Source organism: Canis aureus, chromosome 25, assembly GCF_053574225.1.
Source record: "Canis aureus isolate CA01 chromosome 25, VMU_Caureus_v.1.0, whole genome shotgun sequence".
Classification (NCBI taxonomy): domain Eukaryota; kingdom Metazoa; phylum Chordata; class Mammalia; order Carnivora; family Canidae; genus Canis; species Canis aureus.
In genome coordinates, this window is record NC_135635.1 from 31568416 (window position 1) to 31588680 (window position 20265).

At 36.7% G+C, this 20265-nt stretch overlaps 1 protein-coding gene across 3 annotated transcripts in view; it reads left to right on the top strand.

The window, feature by feature from the left end:
* The window catches only part of LOC144297159 (uncharacterized), a 37985-nt gene that overhangs the window by 743 nt on the left and 16977 nt on the right, over positions 1–20265 (top strand). The window contains exon 2 of one of the 3 annotated variants that reach the window (XM_077870937.1): positions 40–101. The exons of 1 other annotated variant lie outside the window; for it this stretch is intronic. In XM_077870937.1, the coding sequence (XP_077727063.1) occupies positions 40–101 (62 nt within the window). Of the gene's footprint in view, positions 1–39; positions 443–20265 lie in introns of those variants that run through there. One more of the 3 variants, XM_077870935.1, reaches the window with a different exon arrangement.

Sequence of the window (20265 nt, forward strand, 5' to 3'; positions counted from 1 at the left end):
GCAAACATCGTCTAAAAACTTTTTTTTTTTTTTTTCCAGTTCTTATCAACTACAAAGGAGGACCCTCTGGTGTTGTCTGCAAGTTAAGGGCCGTGAGAAAAGTAATTTCTCCAGGCACTCCTATGTAAAAGTCCCCGTACCGTTAGCGTTTTCGTCCTGAGTGTTACGGTACCTTCAAGTGGCTTATCCTGGGCGCCCGGGTGGCTCGGGGTGTGATCCCGGGGCCCTGCGATCGAGTCCCGCATGGGGCTCTACGCAGGGAGCCCGTTGCTCCCGCTGCCTGGGTCGCTGCCTCTCTCCCTGTATCCCTCATGAATAAATAAAATCTTTTTTAAAAAAATAAATGACTCAACCTTTTAAGGACTTCAGAGGACTCTGGAGCAGTGGCCCCCAAACTTTTTTATTTTGTTAAGATTTTTATTTATTTATTCATGAGAGACACACTGAGGGAGAAGCAGGCTCCACGCAGGGAGCCCGACGTGGGACTCGATCCCGGGTCTCCAGGATCACGCCCTGGGCTGAAGGCAGCGCTAAACCGCTGGGCCACCCAGGCTGTAAAACTCGAGTCTGCACTCTCGTTGTGCGGATAATGATGTAGATGTTACATACCTGTACGTTATAATTAGGCGTAAACATACTAGAAGGATCTGAAAACTCAATATAAATAAAAACTCTGGGGAGCCTGGGTGGCTCATGTTTGAATATCTGCCTTTGGCTCAGGGTGGGATCCCGGGATCCTGGGATCAAGTCTCCCATCAAGCTTGATGCAGGGAGCCTGCTTTTCCCTCTGCCTAAGTCTCTGCTTCTCTCTCTGTGCATCTCTCATGAATAAATAAATAAATAAATAAATTAATTAATTAATTAATTAAATTTTTTTTTTTTTTTTTTTTTAAAGAAAGAAACTGGTCTATCTTCCTGCAGGTAGCCTACGTAGGGTATGGGTATTGCTGTTTGGTGTAACAACTGGAATGTCGGTTGACTTATATAAAACCTTTGTAGGAAAGAAACATCCTTTCTGGGGCAAGTTGTTTCTTTCCTTTGATGTTACAAGGTAAACCGAAGACAGATTATTGTGACATTCACTACTTTACCCCCAAGACTGTAATACCTAAGCATATACCAATAAAGGAGCACAAATGACTGAATGTTCCCTTCTCCGTCATGTTTTTTTAAATAAACATATGGTAGTTCAAAGTTCAAGTCTTGAATGGGGGCTGGAAGTACTTCCACAAATAACTTAGCATTTTGTTCATTTCGTTTATAGTACAGACTTGCTATATGTGTTTTCCATTATCTTTGTTTCTACTTCCTCTGTTCCAACCTTATCCCATGGCTCAACACACACACAGAGACTCCATTCACACACTTAAATTATGAACTTTTTAATGGCAGTGGTTATTGCTCTAGCATCTTCGTACTCTAGCACTGGAAGAGTGAATGCCATTTAGTGGGTGCTCAACAAATGATTGTTTACTGATTAAATAAATCACTGCATTACCGATAGATGTAAATAAAAGACAACTCAAGTGAGAACAACTGTCAGTAAACTATTGATATAGATCCATTTGTTGCTCATTGTGTGTAGGTAAGCATATAACTGACAACTACCTTGTCTCTAAAGAATATATGTAACTACATAGTGACAAGTCACTATTCCTGTGGTGGTGAGCATTGCGTAATGTATAAAATTGTCATATCACTGTCGTACACCTGAAGCTAATAGAACATTGCATGTCAACAATACTTCAATTATTTATTTATTTATTTTTTTTTTAAGATTTTATTTATTCATGAGAAACACATACAGAGAGGCAGAGGGAGAAACAGCCTCTCCATGGGGAGCCTGATGCAAGATTCAATCCCAGGACCCCGGGATCACAACCCGAGCCAAAGGCAGATGCTCAACCACTGAGCCACCCAGACACCCCATACTTCAATTTTTTAAATAAAAGGAAACAGGGAAAAATTGGTGTTTTGAAAGTGTACTTCCTCCTCATTTGGATTCTAAGCTTTGAGAGTATTGTGTATCAATGGTGTGGATTTCAAGGGTAGTTTAATATTAGAAGACAGATTAATGCAATTAAAATAATACCATTCCAACACAGCATTCTATTAGATGTTTAGGTAACACAAAAAGGCATAAGTGTTGCAAAGTAAGTTACAAGTCTGTAAGGACTTTAAAGAGTATTTATGAGGACTATATATAAAGAAAAATGTTTTAAAGATCTAATATAAATCATTGGAAGTAATGAAAGTTCACCAAGGTTGCTGGATTTTTTAAAAAAGGTATTGCAAAACTAATTGCAATTCTATAACTAGCAACAAACAAAATGTAATTTTAAATGTACTGTATAAAATAGCATCAAGACCTGAAAAGTACTTGAGATTAAATCTGACCAAGTATGTTCCCCAGCAGAAAAAATCTGGAACACTGAAATGTAGAAATTGAGGAGAGTTTAATGAATGGATCATTTATTAAGATGTAGTCAGAATCAAAAGTAACCAATAAAGGGGCACCTGGGTGGCTCTGTCAGTTAAGCCCTTGACTCTTGATTTCAGCTCAAAACATGACCTCGGGCTCTTGGGATCAAGTCCAGTGTGGGGTTCCACACTGGGTGTGGAACCTACTTACTATTCTCTATCTATTCCTCCTCTTCTTCCTCCCTTATGCATTCACGCACTCTTTCTCTAAAAAAAAAAAAAAAAAAAGTAACCAATAAGGAATGGTGAAGAAACCCAGGAAGATGATGGGCTTCTAACCATAAATCTGAGTGGACAATTGAAAGGGGGATCCCTGGGTGGCGCAGCGGTTTGGCGCCTGCCTTTGGCCCAGGGCGCGATCCTGGAGACCCGGGATCGAGTCCCACATCGGGCTCCCGGTGCATGGAGCCTGCTTCTCCCTCTGCCTGAGTCTCTGCCTCTCTCTCTCTCTCTCTCTCTGTGACTATCATAAATAAAAATTTTAAAAAAAATACTTATTGAAAGGAAGCAGTTATCTAACCTGAATTCCCAGAGCTACAGCTACAAGAGAAGGCTAGAACAGCAAGACTCAGGAGAGGAACATATCTACAGCCAATCATCATGTGCCCAGTAGTGGACAAGCAGTGAGGAAATAAATACTGAGATCTCCTCCCATGCTTCCCTCTAGCTAAACCTATTCAGAGGTCAGGAGGCAAGGAAGCCTTTCGATGGAGCCGATAAATGTCAACCCTCTAAGACTTGAACCATAATGCAGAAGCGAGGATCTGATGAAGTACATTGAGAATATTCAACATAATTTTTAAGATCTCTATGGAGAATGATAAATTTTATTGAGAGGCATTGAATATAAAAATAAATAGATGGATATATTGTATTTATAGATTGGAAGATTCAATATTGGAAAAATGTTAGTGCTTCTCGAGTACAAGCTAAACTATGCCTTTCCCACCAAATTCATTCCTCCAAGTCTAACCACCAAATTGTGACTGTATTTAGAGATTTGGAGGTAGGGCCTTTAAAGGGGTAATGAAGGTAAAATGAGATCATATGAGTGGGCTCTAATCCAATATAATGGGGGACTATCAGAAGAGTATAGAGATGATGCAGACCAATGGATGACCACACGCAGCTATCTGCAAGCCAAGGAGAGAGACCCAGAAGAAATCAAACTTGCAACATCTTGATCTTGGACTTCTAGCCTCCAGAACTGTGAAAAAAAATAAATCTCTCTTGTTTAAGCCACCCAGTCTGTCGTATTTGGTTATGGCAACCCTTGCAAACTAGTACATTTCCAAATTTATACACAGATTCAACACAATTCCAAATAAGAGTCCCAATTGTTTAAAATAAGACTTTACAAACTAATGTTAATATACAGAATGGGAAAAGACCAAAACTCACTGACACATTCTAAAAGAAGAAAAACAGGCACCTGCGTGGCTCAGTTGGTTAAGCAACTGACTCTTAGTTTCAGCTCAGGTCATGATCTCAGGCTCATGACATGGAGCCCTTGTGCTCAGCATGGGGCCTGTCTGAGATTCTCTCCTTCCTCTGCCCCTCCTCCCTCTCTTGCACACTAACCTCCCCCTCTAAAATAAGTAAGTAAAACCTTAAAAAAATAAAAGAATAAAAACAAGAGAAGACTTCTTTAACTAGAGATCATGATTTTTTTTTCAATTTCAAGTGTAATAAACATTATGGCAATGTCAGAGGATTAAAATAGAAGAAAGGAACAAAATAATAGTCCATATACAAAAAAATCTAATTAGGGACAGAGCTATACTGTGGATTAGGGGAAAAAGAATAATAATGAAGTTCTTAAGCGAGTTGGAAGCAGATATTTCCCTAGTTGAGCTTCCCAATAAGGGTTCAGTGGGCCCACACCTTGATTTCAGCCTTTAAAATAGTGAGAGCAGAAGTCCCAGTTAAAACACGCTGGACACCTAATACACAGAAATGTAGGATAGCAAATTTGTGATATTTCAAGCTGTTAATTTTTAATAATTCACATATAACAGTTTCAGGTGTACAACATAATGATTCGATATTTGTGTATACGGCAAAATGATCACAACTTTCAAATATGCAATACAGTATTATCAACTACAGCTGCCCTGCTATGCATCACATTCCCATGGCTTATTTATTTTAGCACTGGAATTTTGTATCTTTTGACCTCCTTCACCCATTTTGCCCCTTCTCCTTTCCCCCCACTTCTCTGGACACCACTAATCTGTTCTCATTATCAATCAGCTTGTTTTGCTTTTTTAAATTTAGATTCCACATATAAGTGAGATTATAGAGTATCTTTCTCTGCCTGACTTAATTCACTTAGCATAATATCCTCGAGGTCCATCCATGCTGGTACAAATTGCAAGATTTCATTTTTTACAGCTGAATAATATTCCATTGCATATATAGTATATATAAAACACATTACATATATATCATATTTTGTTTACTCTTTGATCCATGGATGGACACTTTGGTTGTTTCCATATTTTGGCCATTGTAAATAATGCTGCAATGAATATGGGAGTACAGATATCTCTTCAAAATACTGATTTCATTTTCTTTGAATATATACTCAGAAGTGGGCTTACTGGATCATACTAGCTCAATTTGTTCTTTTTTCTTTTAGAGAACTCCATACTGTTTTCCATAATGGTTATACCAATTTGCATTTCTACTAACAAGGCACAAATGTTCCATTTTCTCCACATCCACTCCACACCAACACTTGTTATCTCTTTTTGAAGATAGTCATTCTAACAAATTTTATTTTGAGATTTTGTTTATTTATTCAACAGAGAGAGAGAGATCACAAACAGGGGGAGCAGCAGAGAGAGGGAGAAGCAGGCTCTCTGCTGAGCAGGGAGCCTGATGTGAGGCTCGATTCCAGGACTGTGGGACCATAAGCTGAACTGAAGGCAGACGCTTAACTGACTGAGCCACCCAAGTGCCCTGATTCTAATAGATTTGAAATGATATCTTATTGTGGTTTTGATTTTCATTTTCTTGATGATCAGTGATGTACCTGTTGGGGATTTTCATGTACCTGTCACCCATTGTATGCCTTCTTTGAAAAAATGTTATTCAGTTCCTCTGCCCATTTGTATCTTATTTTTAAAGTCAATTAGCCAACATATAGTACATCATTAGTTTCAGATGTAGTGTTCAGTAATTTATCAGGTGGGTATAACAGCCCATGCTCATCACATCACATGCCCTCCTTAATGCCCATCACCCAAATAACCCATCTCCCCACCCAACTCCCCTCTAGCAGCCCTCAGTTTGTTTCCTATACTTAAGAGTCTTTCATGGTTTTTCTCTGTCATGATGACTTCCCATTCAGTTTTCCCTCCCTTTCCCTGTGATCCTCTGAACTGTTTGTTATATTCCATATGTGAGTGAAATCATATAATAATTGTCTTTCTCTGATTGACTTATTTTGCTCAGCATAACCTCCAGTTCCATCCATGGTGATATAAATGGTAAGCATTCATCCTTTCCGATGGTTGAATAATATTCCATTGTGTATATATACCATGTCATCTTTATCCATTCATCTGTTGATGGACATCTGGCCTCTTTCCTCAGCTTAGCTATTGTGGACATTGCTGCTATGAACATTGAAGTGCAGGCGCCCCTTTTGATCACTATATTTGTATCTTTGGGATAAATACCTAGTAGTGCAATTGCTGGGTTGTAGGATAGCTCTAAATTCTAACTTCTTGAGGAAACTCCACACTGTTTTCCAGAGTGGCTGTACCAGATTGCATTCCCACTAACATTGTAAGAGGGTTCCCCTTTCTTTGCATCCTCTCCAACATTTGTTGTTTCCTGTCTTGTTAATTTTAGCCATTCTAACTGGTGTGAGATGGTATCTCATTGTGGTTTTTATTTGTATTTTCTGATGCCAAGTGATGTGGAGCATTTTTTCATGTGTCTGTTGGCCACTTATATGTCTTCTTTGGAGAAATGTCTGTTCATGTCTTCTCATTTCTTGACTGGATTGTTTGTTTTTTGGGTGTTGAGTTTGATAAGTTCTTTATAAATCTTGTTCTTTATAAATCTTGGATCCCTTTATCTGATACAACATTTGCAAATATCTTCTCCCATTCTGTAGATTGCCTTTCAGTTTTGTTGGCTGTTTCCTTTGTTATGCAGAAGCTTTTTTTTTTTTTTATCTTGACGAGGTCCCAAAAGTTCACTTTTGCTTTTGTTTCCTTTGCCTTTGAAGACGTGTCCAGCAAGAAGTTGTTGTGACTGAGGTCACAGAAGTTACTGCCTGTGTTCTCCTCTAGGATATTGATGGATTGTCTCATCAACTCTATGGTCAACTAGTCTTCAACAAAGCAGGAAAGAATATCCAATGGAAAAAGGGCAGGTTATTCAATAAGCGGTGCTGGAAAAATTGTACATTCATGTACAGCTACATGAGGAAGAATGAAACTGGACCATTATCTTACACCATACACAAAGATATCCTCTGCTCATTTTTAAACTGGATTGATTTTTTTTTTTTTTTGCTTTTGAATTGTATGAGTTCTTTATATATTTGGAGTATTAACTCATCTGATATATGGTTTGCAAATATTTCTTCCAGTCCATAGGTTCCTTTTTAATTTTGTTACTTCTTTTGCTGTGCAGATGTATTTTATTTTGATGTAGTCTCATGTATTAATTTTTGCTTTTGTTGCTTATGCTGTTGGTGTCATATCCAAAAACTCATTGCCAAGACCAAAGTCAAGGAGTTTTGTCCTGTTGTTTTTTTTCCCTGGTTTTATCACTTTAGTTCTTATGTTTAAACCTTTAAACCATCTCAAATTAATTTCATTATTCTGCATGTGATTATTCAGTTTTCCAACATCATTTATTGAATAGTCTGTCCTTTTCCAATTGTCTATTCTCAGCTTCCTCATCAATTATTAATTGGTTCTATATACAAGGTTTATTTCTGGGCTCTTGATTTTGTTCCATTGATCTATATGCTTGTTTTTATGCTAGTGCCATACTGTTTTTATTGCTATAGCTTTACAGTGTAGTTTGAAATCAGGAAGTTCAATGCCTCCAGCTTTGTTCTTATTTCTCAGGATTGTTACCTCTATTTGGGGTCTTTTGATTACATACAAATTTTAGGATTTTTTTTCTATTTCTGTGAAAAAGGCTATTGGAAATTTCATAGAGAGTGCATTGAATCTGTAGATAGCTTTGGATATGGACATTTTAACCATATTATTTTTTCCAATCTGTGCATTTTTCCAATGCAATATCTTTTCACTGGTTTGTGTTTTCTGCAACTTCTTTAATCAAAGTCTTTAGTATATATATTATTACCTTCTTAGTTAAATAAATACTTAATTCTGAAGTATTTTACTGTTTTTGATGCAGGTGTAAATGGGATTATTTCCTTTATTTCTTTTTCAGATTTTTTATTGTTCTTGTATAGAAATGCAACTGATTTCTGCATGTTGTTTTTGTATCTTACAACTCTACTGAATTTGTTGATTAGTCCTATCAGTTTTTTGGTGGAGTCTTTAGGGTTTTCTATATATGAAATCATATCATCTTCAACAAAGATGATTTTATTTTTTCCTTTCTGTTTTGAATGCCTTTTGTTTCTTCTCATCTGATTGCTCTGGCTGGGACTTCTAGTACTATGTTGAATAGGAATAGTAAGAATGCACACCATAGCTTTGTTCCTGATCTTAGAGGAAACGCTTTCAACCTTTCATCCTTGGGTATGATGTTAGCTGTGGGCTTGTTATTTGAAGACTTTGTTATGTTGAAGTACATTCCTTTTATACAAAAATTGAACATTTTTGTCATGAAAGAATATTGTATTTTGTTAAATGCTTTTCCTGCCTTTACTAAGATGATCACATTATTTTATCCTTCATTCTATTAATGTAATATTATCACAGTTATTGATTTGCATATGTTGAACTATCCTTGTATCCCAGGGATAATCCCACTTGATCATGATGTATAATCCTTTTAATATGCTATTGAATATGACTTGTTAATATTTTGTTAAGAATTTTACATATATATTCATCAGGGATATTTGTATGTAGTTTTCTTTTAGTGTCCTTATCTGCTTTCATGATCAAGGTAATGCTGGTCTTATAAAATGACTTTGCAAGTGTTTCCTTCTCTCCAATTTTTGGATAATGTTAAAAGGGATTAGTGTTAATTCTTCCTTAAGTATTTGGTATAACCCACCAGTGAAGCCATCTGGTATGGCTTTTGTTGGGTGGTTTTTGATTACTGATTCAATTTCCTTACTCCTAATTGGTTCATCACAATTTTATATTTCTTCATGATTTAGTTTTGGTAGGTATATTTTAGAAATTTATCTATTTCTTCTGGGCTATCCAATTTGTTGGCGTATAAATGTTCTTTTATGATCTTTATTTCTGTGGTATATTATAGTGTCTCCTCTTCTATTTCTGATTTTATTTATTTGAGTCTTCTCTCTTTTAGTCTACTTAAGGTTTGACAATTTTGTTTATCTTTCAAAAAACACAGTTCTTAATTTCATTGGTCTTTTCAGTTCTATTTCTGGTCTTCTTTTCCTTTCTTTTTCTTTCTTTTCTTCTTTCTCTTTTTTGTTATTTCTTTTCTTCTGCTAACTTTGGACTTACTTTGTCTTTTTTTTTAAGTTCCTTGAGGTACAAAGTTAGGTTTTTTTATTTAGTATTTTTTTCCTTTTTCTTTCAGAGATTTTATTTATTTATTTAGGGAGAGAGTATACAAGCAGTGGGGAGGAGCAGAAGGAGAGAGAGAGAAAATCTCATGTAGACTCTGCGCTAAGTGTGGAACCCAATGCAGGTCCTGATCTCACAGCCCTGAGATCATGACCTAAGCTAAAATCAAGAGTTGGAGGCCTGACTGAGCCACCCAGGTGCCCCAGAGAAACTTTTTTTTTTTAAAGATTTAAAAAAAAATTTTAAGTAATCTCTACACCAGTATAGGGCTTAAACTCACAACCCTGAGATTAAGAGTCATATTATACTGACTAAGCCAGCCAGGTACCCATATATATTTCTTTTTTCTTAATATTTCTGTAAACTTCCCTCTTGGAACTGCTTTTGCTGCATACCATAAATTTTGGTATGTCTCATTTCCATTTTCATTTGTTTCAAGATTTTTTAAAATTTCCTTTTGATTTCTTCTTTGAACTATTGGTTACTCAGGAGTATGTTGTTTAATTTGCGTTAATTTTCCAGCTTTTCTCCTATTATTTATTTCTAGTTTCATACAGTTGTGGTTGGAAAATATACCTGGCACAATTTTAATCTTCTTTAATTTGCTATGACTTGTTTTGTATGATTTATCATGTGATCACTCCTAGAGAATGTTCCATGTGCTTTCTGAGAAGATTGCATTTTGTTGCAGTTGGATAAAATGTCTGTATATATTTGTTAAGTCCATTTGGTTTAAAATATGGGCTGAGTCCAATGATTCTTTGTTGATTTTCTGTCTGGATGATCTATCATTTGTTGGTATTTGCTTAATGTATTTAGGTGCTCTAATGTGAGTGCATATATATTTATAGCTTTATATCCTCTTGATGAATTTACCCCTTTATTATTATATAAATGACCTTCTTTGTCTCTCATTATTATTCTTGGCTTGGAGTCTATTTGTCTGATGTAAGGTTAGCTACCCTTGCCTCTTTTGATTTTTTCTTGCATGGAGCATATTTTTTTACACCTTCACTGAGCTGTTCTATAAGTCCCTTGTTCTTTTCTACCTCTCTTGCTGCTTTCTTTTGTAAATTGATGATTTTCCATATGATAGTCTTTGACTTTTTTCTCTTTATATTTGGTGAATCTACTATATAGCTTTTTCCTTTGTCATTACCACAGGGCTTACATAAAATATCTTATAAATATAACAGTCTATTTGAAGCTAATAACAATTTAACTTCAATTGCATACAAAAACTCTTCCATTTTATGTTTTTAATGTCATAGTTTACCTCACCTTTGTAATATGTATCCATTAATAAATTATTATAGCTATACATATTTTTTAATACTCTGATACTTTAACCTTTATTCCATGGTTAAGTGGTAAACACTCCATCATATTCCTGACTAAGGTACTAACACATCTTTACCAGTGTCTTGTATGTATTTATGTGACTAATTAGCATATTTTCATTTCAGCTTGAAGAGCTCTTTTAAGCCTCCTTTGTAAGGCAGGTCTAGTGGACATAGGTATAGGCCTGAAGGAACAAAGAAAAAAACTTAGAAACTTAGAGAAGGGATCCTGGGGTGTTGAAACCTAGACATCTGGGGAGCAGATACCAGCCACTTAGTTCTGGTGTCTGTGGGGGGTGGCGATGAGGCTGTTTCTGCAAGTGTTGAAAAAAATTTTGAACTGGATTCAGCTGCTACTACAGAAAAGCATGACTGCTACAGGGGTGGACAAGTGCAGCCAGAGTGATTTTCAGTAGAATGAGTAACAGATAGGAAACCACCAAGAATCAAACAGGAAAGCAAGAATCCCTTTTTCTCCTCCTATTGTAGATTTCCTTTCTTGTCCCTCCTGGAAGAGCCTAACATGTGATTTGCAGAGTCCAGGTATCCCCTAGTACATAGGAGATAATTAAAGGGTGGGTGAAGCTAAGAGAAATTATCTGGCCCAAGAATTTATAATAGGGTAAACAGAAAATATATATCTGTATGTTTGTGTCACTGGCGATGAATCTAAAGAAAGATGCTAGCTTCTTAACATGGTCCCCACTTCCCACATACATTCCTAATTAGCTGTATTTCCTGCCAACACCACCATTTACCAAGGCACCATCAGAGAATAATCTTTGATTCCTTCTGTGTAATTATCAGCTTTTGTCAATTAAATAACTTTCTCATGTATGCTGTCACTCACCTCGTTTGGCACACATCATTTTTCACATGATCTAGTATAACACCCTTCTAAGTGGTACTTCTATATCAAGTTCCATTTGTCTTTAGTCTAGAGAGTCTCACACCATGCTATCTAATAATATCATATGGTATTATTTTTTATATTTATAAAAAATCTTGTTCCCAAGCATCCTGTTTTAATTGGTTTGGACTGGAGTCTGCAGATCAATATTTTTATTTTTTATTATTTTTACCTTATTTTATTTATTTTTTATTAGTGTTCAATTTGCCAACATATAGAATAACACCCAGTGCTCATCCCATCAAGTGCCCCCCTCAGTGCCCGTCACGCAGTCACCCCCACCCCCTGCCCACCTCCCTTTCTACCACCCCTTGTTCGTTTCCCAGAATTAGGAGTCTCTCATGTTCTGTCTCCTTTTCTGATATTTCCCACTCATTTTTTCTCCTTTCCCCTTTATTCCCTTTCACTATTTTTTTTATATTCCCCAAATGAATGAGAGCATATAATGTTTGTCCTTCTCCAATTGACTTACTTTACTCAGCATAATACCCTCCAGTTCCATCCACGTCGAAGCAAGTGGTGGGTATTTGTCGTTTCTAATGGCTGAGGAATATTCCATTGTATACATAGACCACATCTTCTTTATCCACTCATCTTTCGATGGACACCGAGGCTCCTTCCACAGTTTGGCTATTGTGGACATTGCTGCTAGAAACATCGGGGCTCAGGTGTCCCGGCGTTTCACTGCATCTGTATCTTTGAAGTAAATTCCCAGCAGTGCAATTGCTGGGTGGTAGGGCAGGTCTATTTTTAACTCTTTGAGGAACCTCCACACAGTTTTCCAAAGTGGCTGCACCAGTTCACATTCCCACCAACAGTGCAAGAGGGTTCCCCTTTCTCCACATCCTCTCCAACACTTGTGGTTTCCTGCCTTGTTAATTTTCCCCATTCTCACTGGTGTGAGGTGGTATCTCATTGTGGTTTTGATTTGTATTTCCCTGATGGCAAGTGATGCAGAGCATTTTCTCACGTGCGTGTTGGCCATGTCTATGTCTTCCTCTGTGAGATTTCTGTTCATGTCTTTTGCCCATTTCATGATTGGATTGTTTGTTTCTTTGCTGGTGAGTTTAATAAGTTCTTCATAGATCTTGGACACTAGCCCTTTATCTGATATGTCATTTGCAAATATCTTCTCCCATTCTGTAGGTTGTCTTTGAGTTTTGTTGACTGTATCCTTTGCTGTGCAAAAGCTTCTTATCTTGATGAAGTCCCAATAGTTCATTTTTGCTTTTGTTTTTCTTGCCTTCGTGGATGTATCTTGCAAGAAGTTACTGTGGCCGAGTTCAAAAAGGGTGTTGCCTGTGTTCTCCTCTAGGATTTTGATGGAATCTGGTCTCACATTTAGATCTTTCATCCATTTTGAGTTTATCTTTGTGTATGGTGCAAGAGAGTGGTCTAGTTTCATTCTTCTGCATGTGGATGTCCAATTTTCCCAGCACCATTTATTGAAGAGACTTTCTTCCAGTGGATAGTCTTTCCTCCTTTGTCAAATATTAGTTGACCATAAAGTTGAGGGTCCACTTCTGGATTCTCTATTCTGTTCCATTGATCTATGTGTTTGTTTTTGTGCCAGTACCACACTGTCTTGATGACCACAGCTTTGTAGTACAACCTGAAATCTGGCCTTGTGATGCCCCCAGCTATGGTTTTCTTTTTTAATATTCCCCTGGCTATTCGGGGTCTTTTCTGATTCCACAGAAATCTTAAAATAATTTGTTCTAACTCTCTGAAGAAAGTCCATGGTATTTTGATAGGGATTGCATTAAACGTGTAAATTGCCCTGGGTAACATTGACATTTTAACAATATTAATTCTTCCATTCCATGAGCATGGAATATTTTTCCATCTCTTTGTGTCTTCCTCCATTTCTTTCAGAAGTGTTCTGTAATTTTTAGGGTATAGATCCTTTACCTCTTTGGTTAAGTTTATTCCTAGGTATCTTATGCTTTTGGGTGCAATGGGATTGACTCCTTAATTTCTCTTTCTTCAGTCTCATTGTTAGTGTATAGAAATGCCACTGACTTCTGGGCATTGACTTTGTATCCTGCCACACTGCCAAATTGCTGTATGAGTTCTAGCATTCTTGGGGTGGAGTCTTTTGGGTTTTCTATCATGTCATGCAGATCAACATTTTTAAAGCTTCCTAGGTAGTTCTAAAGTGCAGCCAGTCTCAAGAACCATTATTTCAGTCTCCCCCCCCCCATGTTAGTATCAAGTTATTTTATTATTATTGTGTGGTCCGTGAATCCAATAATGTCAGTCCACTACCCAAAATTCCTCAGTGGTTATCTGAATTAACAGACAATGTATCTAACTGGCATGCCCATGATACTTGGTCTGGTTTCTACACACCTCCCCAACTTCAGTTAGTTCTTCCTAACACTCTCACTGAACTGTAAACTTTATTCTCACTTTATTTTCCAACAGTGTTGAGCCACTTGCAATTTCTAACATAAGACATCCTCCCACTTATCCATGCATGTGCATATTTTATTCCCTCCAGGAAAAGAACCTCCCTCAAAACACAGCAAGTTTTAATCACATGGTTAAAAACACATAATGTGACTTTAATGTTTTAAAGTATCCCTCAAAACAGATTACTTTCTGTGATGTCGATTATATATGTGTGTAATTAAAATTGTGAATGCGTAGAAAGAGTTGAACAAAATTGATTAAAATGTTAACTATGGTTGCATCTATGTGGCAGAATTGTAGACTTTTCTTTCTTTTCTGTAGTTTTCTGTAGTTTAGAAATTTTCTACAATAACATATTGTAAAACGGAAAAAATAATATAATTTATCAGAAAAAATAATTTATATACCTAAAAACACAAGATGTGTCTATTTATCTGAACCTCTTTTATTATTCCTAAATAAAGATAAAATGTTTGATTAGTAAAACGGATAATGGAGAATACTAATATTTGCTTAGTTTTTACCCCCATCCTACGCAAAATATATTTTTTCTTTAGCCACTAGATGGCAGTCCCTTCACATGTGTTGCCCCATTTATAACCTTGAAGCGCCTTTGTAGAAATTGGTGCATGGTTTACGAAAGATATTTATTTTTCAACCAACAAATTATAATATATTTATGTTTATACGATATTTCAATACATGCTAAAAAATGTGGTTTTTGATGATCTAAAATGTAAGTCCATTTCCTTATGAACACCTCACATTTATTGGCATTATTCCTTTTTTTAATAATAAATTTATTTTATTGGTGTTCAATTTACCAACATACAGAACACCCAGTGCTCATCCTGTCAAGTGCCCCCCTCAGTGCCCGCCACCCAGTCACCCTCAACCCCCGCCCTCCTCCTCTTCCACCACCCTAGTTCGTTTCCCAGAGTTAGGAGTCTTCATGTTCTGTCTCCCTTTCTGATATTTCCTAGCTATTTCTTCTCCCTTCGCCTCTATTCCCTTTCACTATTATTTATATTCCCCAAATGAATGAGACCATATAATGTTTGGCATTATTGGCATTATTCCTATCAATGGTATTCTGTTTTTTTTTTTTTTAAAGATTTTATTTATTTATTCATGATAGTCACAGAGAGAGAGAGAGAGAGAGAGAGAGAGAGAGGCAGAGACACAGGCAGAGGGAGAAGCAGGCTCCATGCAGGGAGCCTGCGACGTGGGATTCGATCTCGGGTCTCCAGGATCGCGCCCTGGGCCAAAGGCAGGCGCCAAACCGCTGCGCCACCCAGGGATCCCTATCAATGGTATTCTAATAGCCCCATTTCACTATTTAAAAGGTGGCTGGAATTCCTTTCACGCTTAAATTTACTTTTGCTTTTATTCTTGATTTAGACCTTTAGGCTTAAAGATGATACTCCTAGGAATTAATCTAGCAAATGTTATTCAAGGCTAGGAGACTGCCACCCTTTTTCTATGTATACCAACTCCATGTTGGCAGAAAGCTAAGAATTGGATCAAGCTTCCCAAAGTCAGAGAGTAGTAGGAAAAAGGACACTTCTGTGAAGAATGTTATAATGGCATATATCTATGGCAGAATGATTTAAAGTCTTTCCTGAAATAATACATTCAGGGATATTGATAATATTAATTTCCATGATTTTAGAGGATACCAGATCTTTAGGTATGATTTTTTAAATTAATTATTGCCCATTTCTCACTGCTGTATGCATATAGGATATTCAGTAATCAAAGAAATCCCAAATCCTCTCCAGTTTTTTTCTCTTACTCCCTCCCCTTTCTTTGCAAGTCCAATTGCTTGTCACAAATGATTCCTCTCTGTTTCACTTTAGTTAGATGATGACTTATCTGCCTGGCATTACATTTTTTATTTAAAATAAACAGTATTCGGTGAATAAGTCAAATTTGGAAGACTTGGAGCTCTTATTCAGATCAACTGAGCCTTTTGCTTTTCAACATGTGAAGTGCATTTTTAATGTCTAAATTTAAGGCCTGAACATTATGTTCAAGGGGAATTACTGTATATTAGAGAATATATAAACACCTTGTAGTTTTCATATTTTTTTCTGATTAAAAAATGTTTTTATAAATTTTTTTATGATTTTATTTATTTATGCATGAGAGACATACAGAGAGAGAGAGAGAGAGAGAGAGAGGCAGAGACACAGGTAGAGGGAGGAGCAGCTCCATGCAGGGAGCCTGATGTGGGACTCGATCCCGGGTCTCCAGGATCATGCCCTGGACTGAAGGTGGTGCTAAACTGCCGAGCCACAGGGGCTGCCCTCTATAAAATTTCTGACTGTAAAAGCTCAAAGAAAAATTAAAATCATTCCTATTTTCCCCATCCAGGGAAAGTATCCCAAAATATATATCCAATTATAAGGGTTTGCATTTGGAGAAGTACATCTGTATCTCTGCATTCTCATTTTCCCCAGTGAAATTTTCTTATTTGGATTTCTATTGCTGTTGTCAATTATTTTAAAGACTGTAGCAAAAAATATAGTGCATTTTGTTCTTAAAGTAGATGTCAACCTATATTTAAGAACAAATCAGTTTTGTAAATTATTAATAGTTTATTTTCTTTGCATTATAAGGTTAAATATTTTTCTTAATTTATGTTAACACTTCGGGCTACTATAAACTCTGCGATGTGAACCATAGCTATTCGATGGAATCTTCCATAGGATAACAGAAACTCTGAATGCTTTTCTTGCTATTCCATGATTTTCTGTGGGGCCTCAGCAAGTTAATTCTCTTCTTTGTGTGTTTAATCCTCTTACAGAGCAGCCCTCATCTCTTCTGCATGCTATGCCACTCTATGAGGATGAATGTTTCTCTTTATCCTCTGCATATAGAAATGGAAAAAAAGGAGAATTAAAATAAAAGAACAGAGAGCCTAAGTTTTGCATCAACCTAAGAAATATGGCCTCAGTGTCTAGAGAATTAAGTGTCTGCTTCAGTCCTTCTGTGTATTACAGAGCATAATTTGAATCTTAAAATAAGAAGATTAGAAGTCAATATTCAAAATGAATATGGGTTGCTTTTCAATTATTTTTCTCATCTTTTCAAACAAACAAACTTAAAAATAACACCATCTGTGCCTATTAATTGCTATTTGGTGTGAATGTAAAGTGATATTTTGAAATAAGTGGCACTGTAGAGTTCTATTAAAAACCTTTCATATTAATTCATCCAAAGAACACCATAGATCACTGAGATAGATGAATAAGACATAGCCTTTACACAGAGTCTAGTGAAGGAGTCAGAAAAATGAAGAATTATCACGTATGAAAAATATTTATTTGGGATCCCTGGGTGGCGCAGCGGTTTGGCGCCTGCCTTTGGCCCAGGGCGCGATCCTGGAGACCCGGGATCGAATCCCACGTCGGGCTCCCGGTGCATGGAGCCTGCTTCTCCTTCTGCCTGTGTCTCTGCCTCTCTCTCTCTCTCTCTCTCTCTCTGTGTGACTATCATAAATAAATAAAAAATTAAAAAAAAAAAAAAGAAAAAAAAAAAAAGAAAAATATTTATTTACAGTGCTACTGTGTTCCAGGCAAGATCTTAAAGACTAGGCCAGAGCAGTGAGCAAAACATACAAACATCCTGCTTTCTTTTGTTTTCTTTACTTTTGTTTTCTCTTGTTTTGTTTCGTTTTCTTTTAAAGTAATCTCTATGTCCAACATGGGGCTTGAACTCATGAACCTGAGATCAAGAGTCGTATGCTCTATGGACTGAACCAGCCAGGCACTCCCATTATGCTTTCATGGAGCTTATATTTTAATGGGGACAGAAAGAGTAGATAAATAATCAAATAATATACATGGTGTGGCATATAGTGATGAGAGCTGTGCAGAAAAAGAATGGGCTCTAGAGAATGTCATTGCTAAAGTAGTCACATTTTATCAAAGTACTGAAGGAAATAAAAAAGCCATTTAGATACCTGCATGAAGAACATTTCAGGGAAGAGAGGAGCCAGGAGGCCACCAAGGTTTGAGTGTAGTCATCAAGTTGGAGGTTGGTAGGAGATGAAGTGAGAGAGATGGAGGCAGGCACAGGGGGAGATCATGTGGGTCTTTGAGGACATTGTAAAGATTTTGGCTATCAGAGTGAAGTAGGAAGCTAACTGCAAAGTTTTGAACAAAAAGAGTGAGATGATCTGAGGTTAACAAAAGTTGTCAAAGGATATTACAATATTCTAACAAAATTAGGATATTGCAATAATCCCCTAGAGAGATGATGGAATCTTGTACAACTGTGGTACAGTGGAGGTGATACACAGTGGTCAGGTACTAGAATGTTTTGAAGGAAAAGCTGACAAAATATGCTGATGGGTTGGATGGAGGCTGTGAGAGAGAGTCAAGGTTTGTTTGTTTTAGTGAAAACACTCACATTTATTAAATGCCTATATTATGTTGTATAAAATATGGCTTCTATTCTGGTTTGACTACTGTTTATTCCAGCAACTTCCTAAGATTGGTTTTTATTTTTATTTTATAGTTTTAAGTGGGTATTTCTTTTGTCACCTGTTTTATCACTTATTTGTCTAGCTGATGATTTGTCTTCATCCTACATCAAAACTTTGCAACTCCAATAGAATACAATTGATAATATGGAGATGTAACTTTTGTCAGAAAAGGCAATGTACTTCAAAATCCTTATAAATTATTTCTGGAAAGCAATTAAACAAATTATATTCTCATCTTATATCCAGTATTACATTATAAATCTTAACAGGCCTTCTTTTCATCTTCCTTCCTTCCTTTCTTTCTCTTTCTTTCTTTCTTTCTTTCTTTCTTTCTTTCTTTCCTTTTCTTTTCTTTCAATTGAACAAAGTTAAAACAGTTTTCTTTATGACAGATTATGACAGAGCCTGTGATATTCTAATTCACACATAATAAAAGACCAATACAATATGTGTGTTTTCCACCACATATGTTTGCTCATGGACTTTCCTTTCTTTTCACAACCTTCTTATAGAACTAATGTTTGCAAAACATACTTAGAAAAATTTTAATTTCTAGAAAGCCACCGTGATTTCCCAATTTCCAGTATCATTTTCAATGTACTAATTCTGAACCTGTAATTTAAACCTTAGCTACAGTGTTGGTTAAAAGTGCAAATGAAAGCAGAGACAAAATTAAAGATATTTTTTCTACTGTTATTAAAAATTCAAAGTAAATTGCAGTTAAATAGTTCACATTTTTAATGCCCTTTAAAAGTTTGTATTTAAATTTGAGTTAGTAAACATACATACAGTGTAATATTGATTTCAGAAGTAGAATTTAGTGACTCACCATTTACACATAACATCCAGTGCTCATCATAACAAGTGCCCTCCTTAACACCCATCTGGCCCATCTCCCCCCACCTCCCTTCATCAACCCTCAGTTTGCTCTCTATAATTAAGAGTCTCTTGGGATCCCTGGGTGGCGCAGCGGTTTGGCGCCTGCCTTTGGCCCAGGGCGCGATCCTGGAGACCCGGGATCGAATCCCACATCAGGCTCCCGGTGCATGGAGCCTGCTTCTCCCTCTGCCTGTGTCTCTGCCTCTCTCTCTCTCTCTGTGACTATCATAAATAAATTAATTAATTAATTAATTAAAAAAAAAAAGAGTCTCTTATGCTTGGCCTCCCTCTCTTTTTTTTTCCCCTTCCACTATGTTCAACTGTTTTGGTCTTTTTTTAATTCCACATATGAGTAAAATCGTATGGTATTTGTCTTTCTCTGACTCACTTATTTTGCTTAGCATAATACACTCTGGCTCCAACCACGTCTTTGCAAATGGCAAAATTTCATGCTTATTTCTATAAGGTTCACAGAGAAGAACATGCTCCAATGCACCTTTCTTTAATCTTATTGCAGTAATTTATCACAACTGAAAATGCATTGAATCCTTCAATGAGACAACCGGGCCACTACAATAAATTCTCCAAGAATCAAACGACTTTTGTACTCTTTTGCTATGAAATGAATGCTGTGCTCAGAGGAAAATTTTGTTACCATGTGAGTGATTTATAAATGGGGGTGGCAGCACATAGAGGAACCAGCATTAGTTTCTTTGGGCTGCATAACAAAGTACCACAAACTAGATGGCTTACAACAATAGAAATTACCCTTGCACAGTTCTGGATGCTGAAATATAAAAATCAAGGAGTTATCAGAGCTGTGCTCTTTCTGAAATTTCTAGGGAAGAATCTGTTTCATGCCTTTTTCTTAGCTCCTGGTGTTGCCAGCAATCCTTGGTGTGCCTTGGCTGTAAATGCATCGCTTCAATCTCTGCCTCTTTTAGTGTGGTGTTCTCTCTGTGTGTCTTGGGTTTTAAATTGCTGGTTGATTACCGAAGCAGGAACAGCCAGATGGAAGAGGTACTTAGGGCAAGG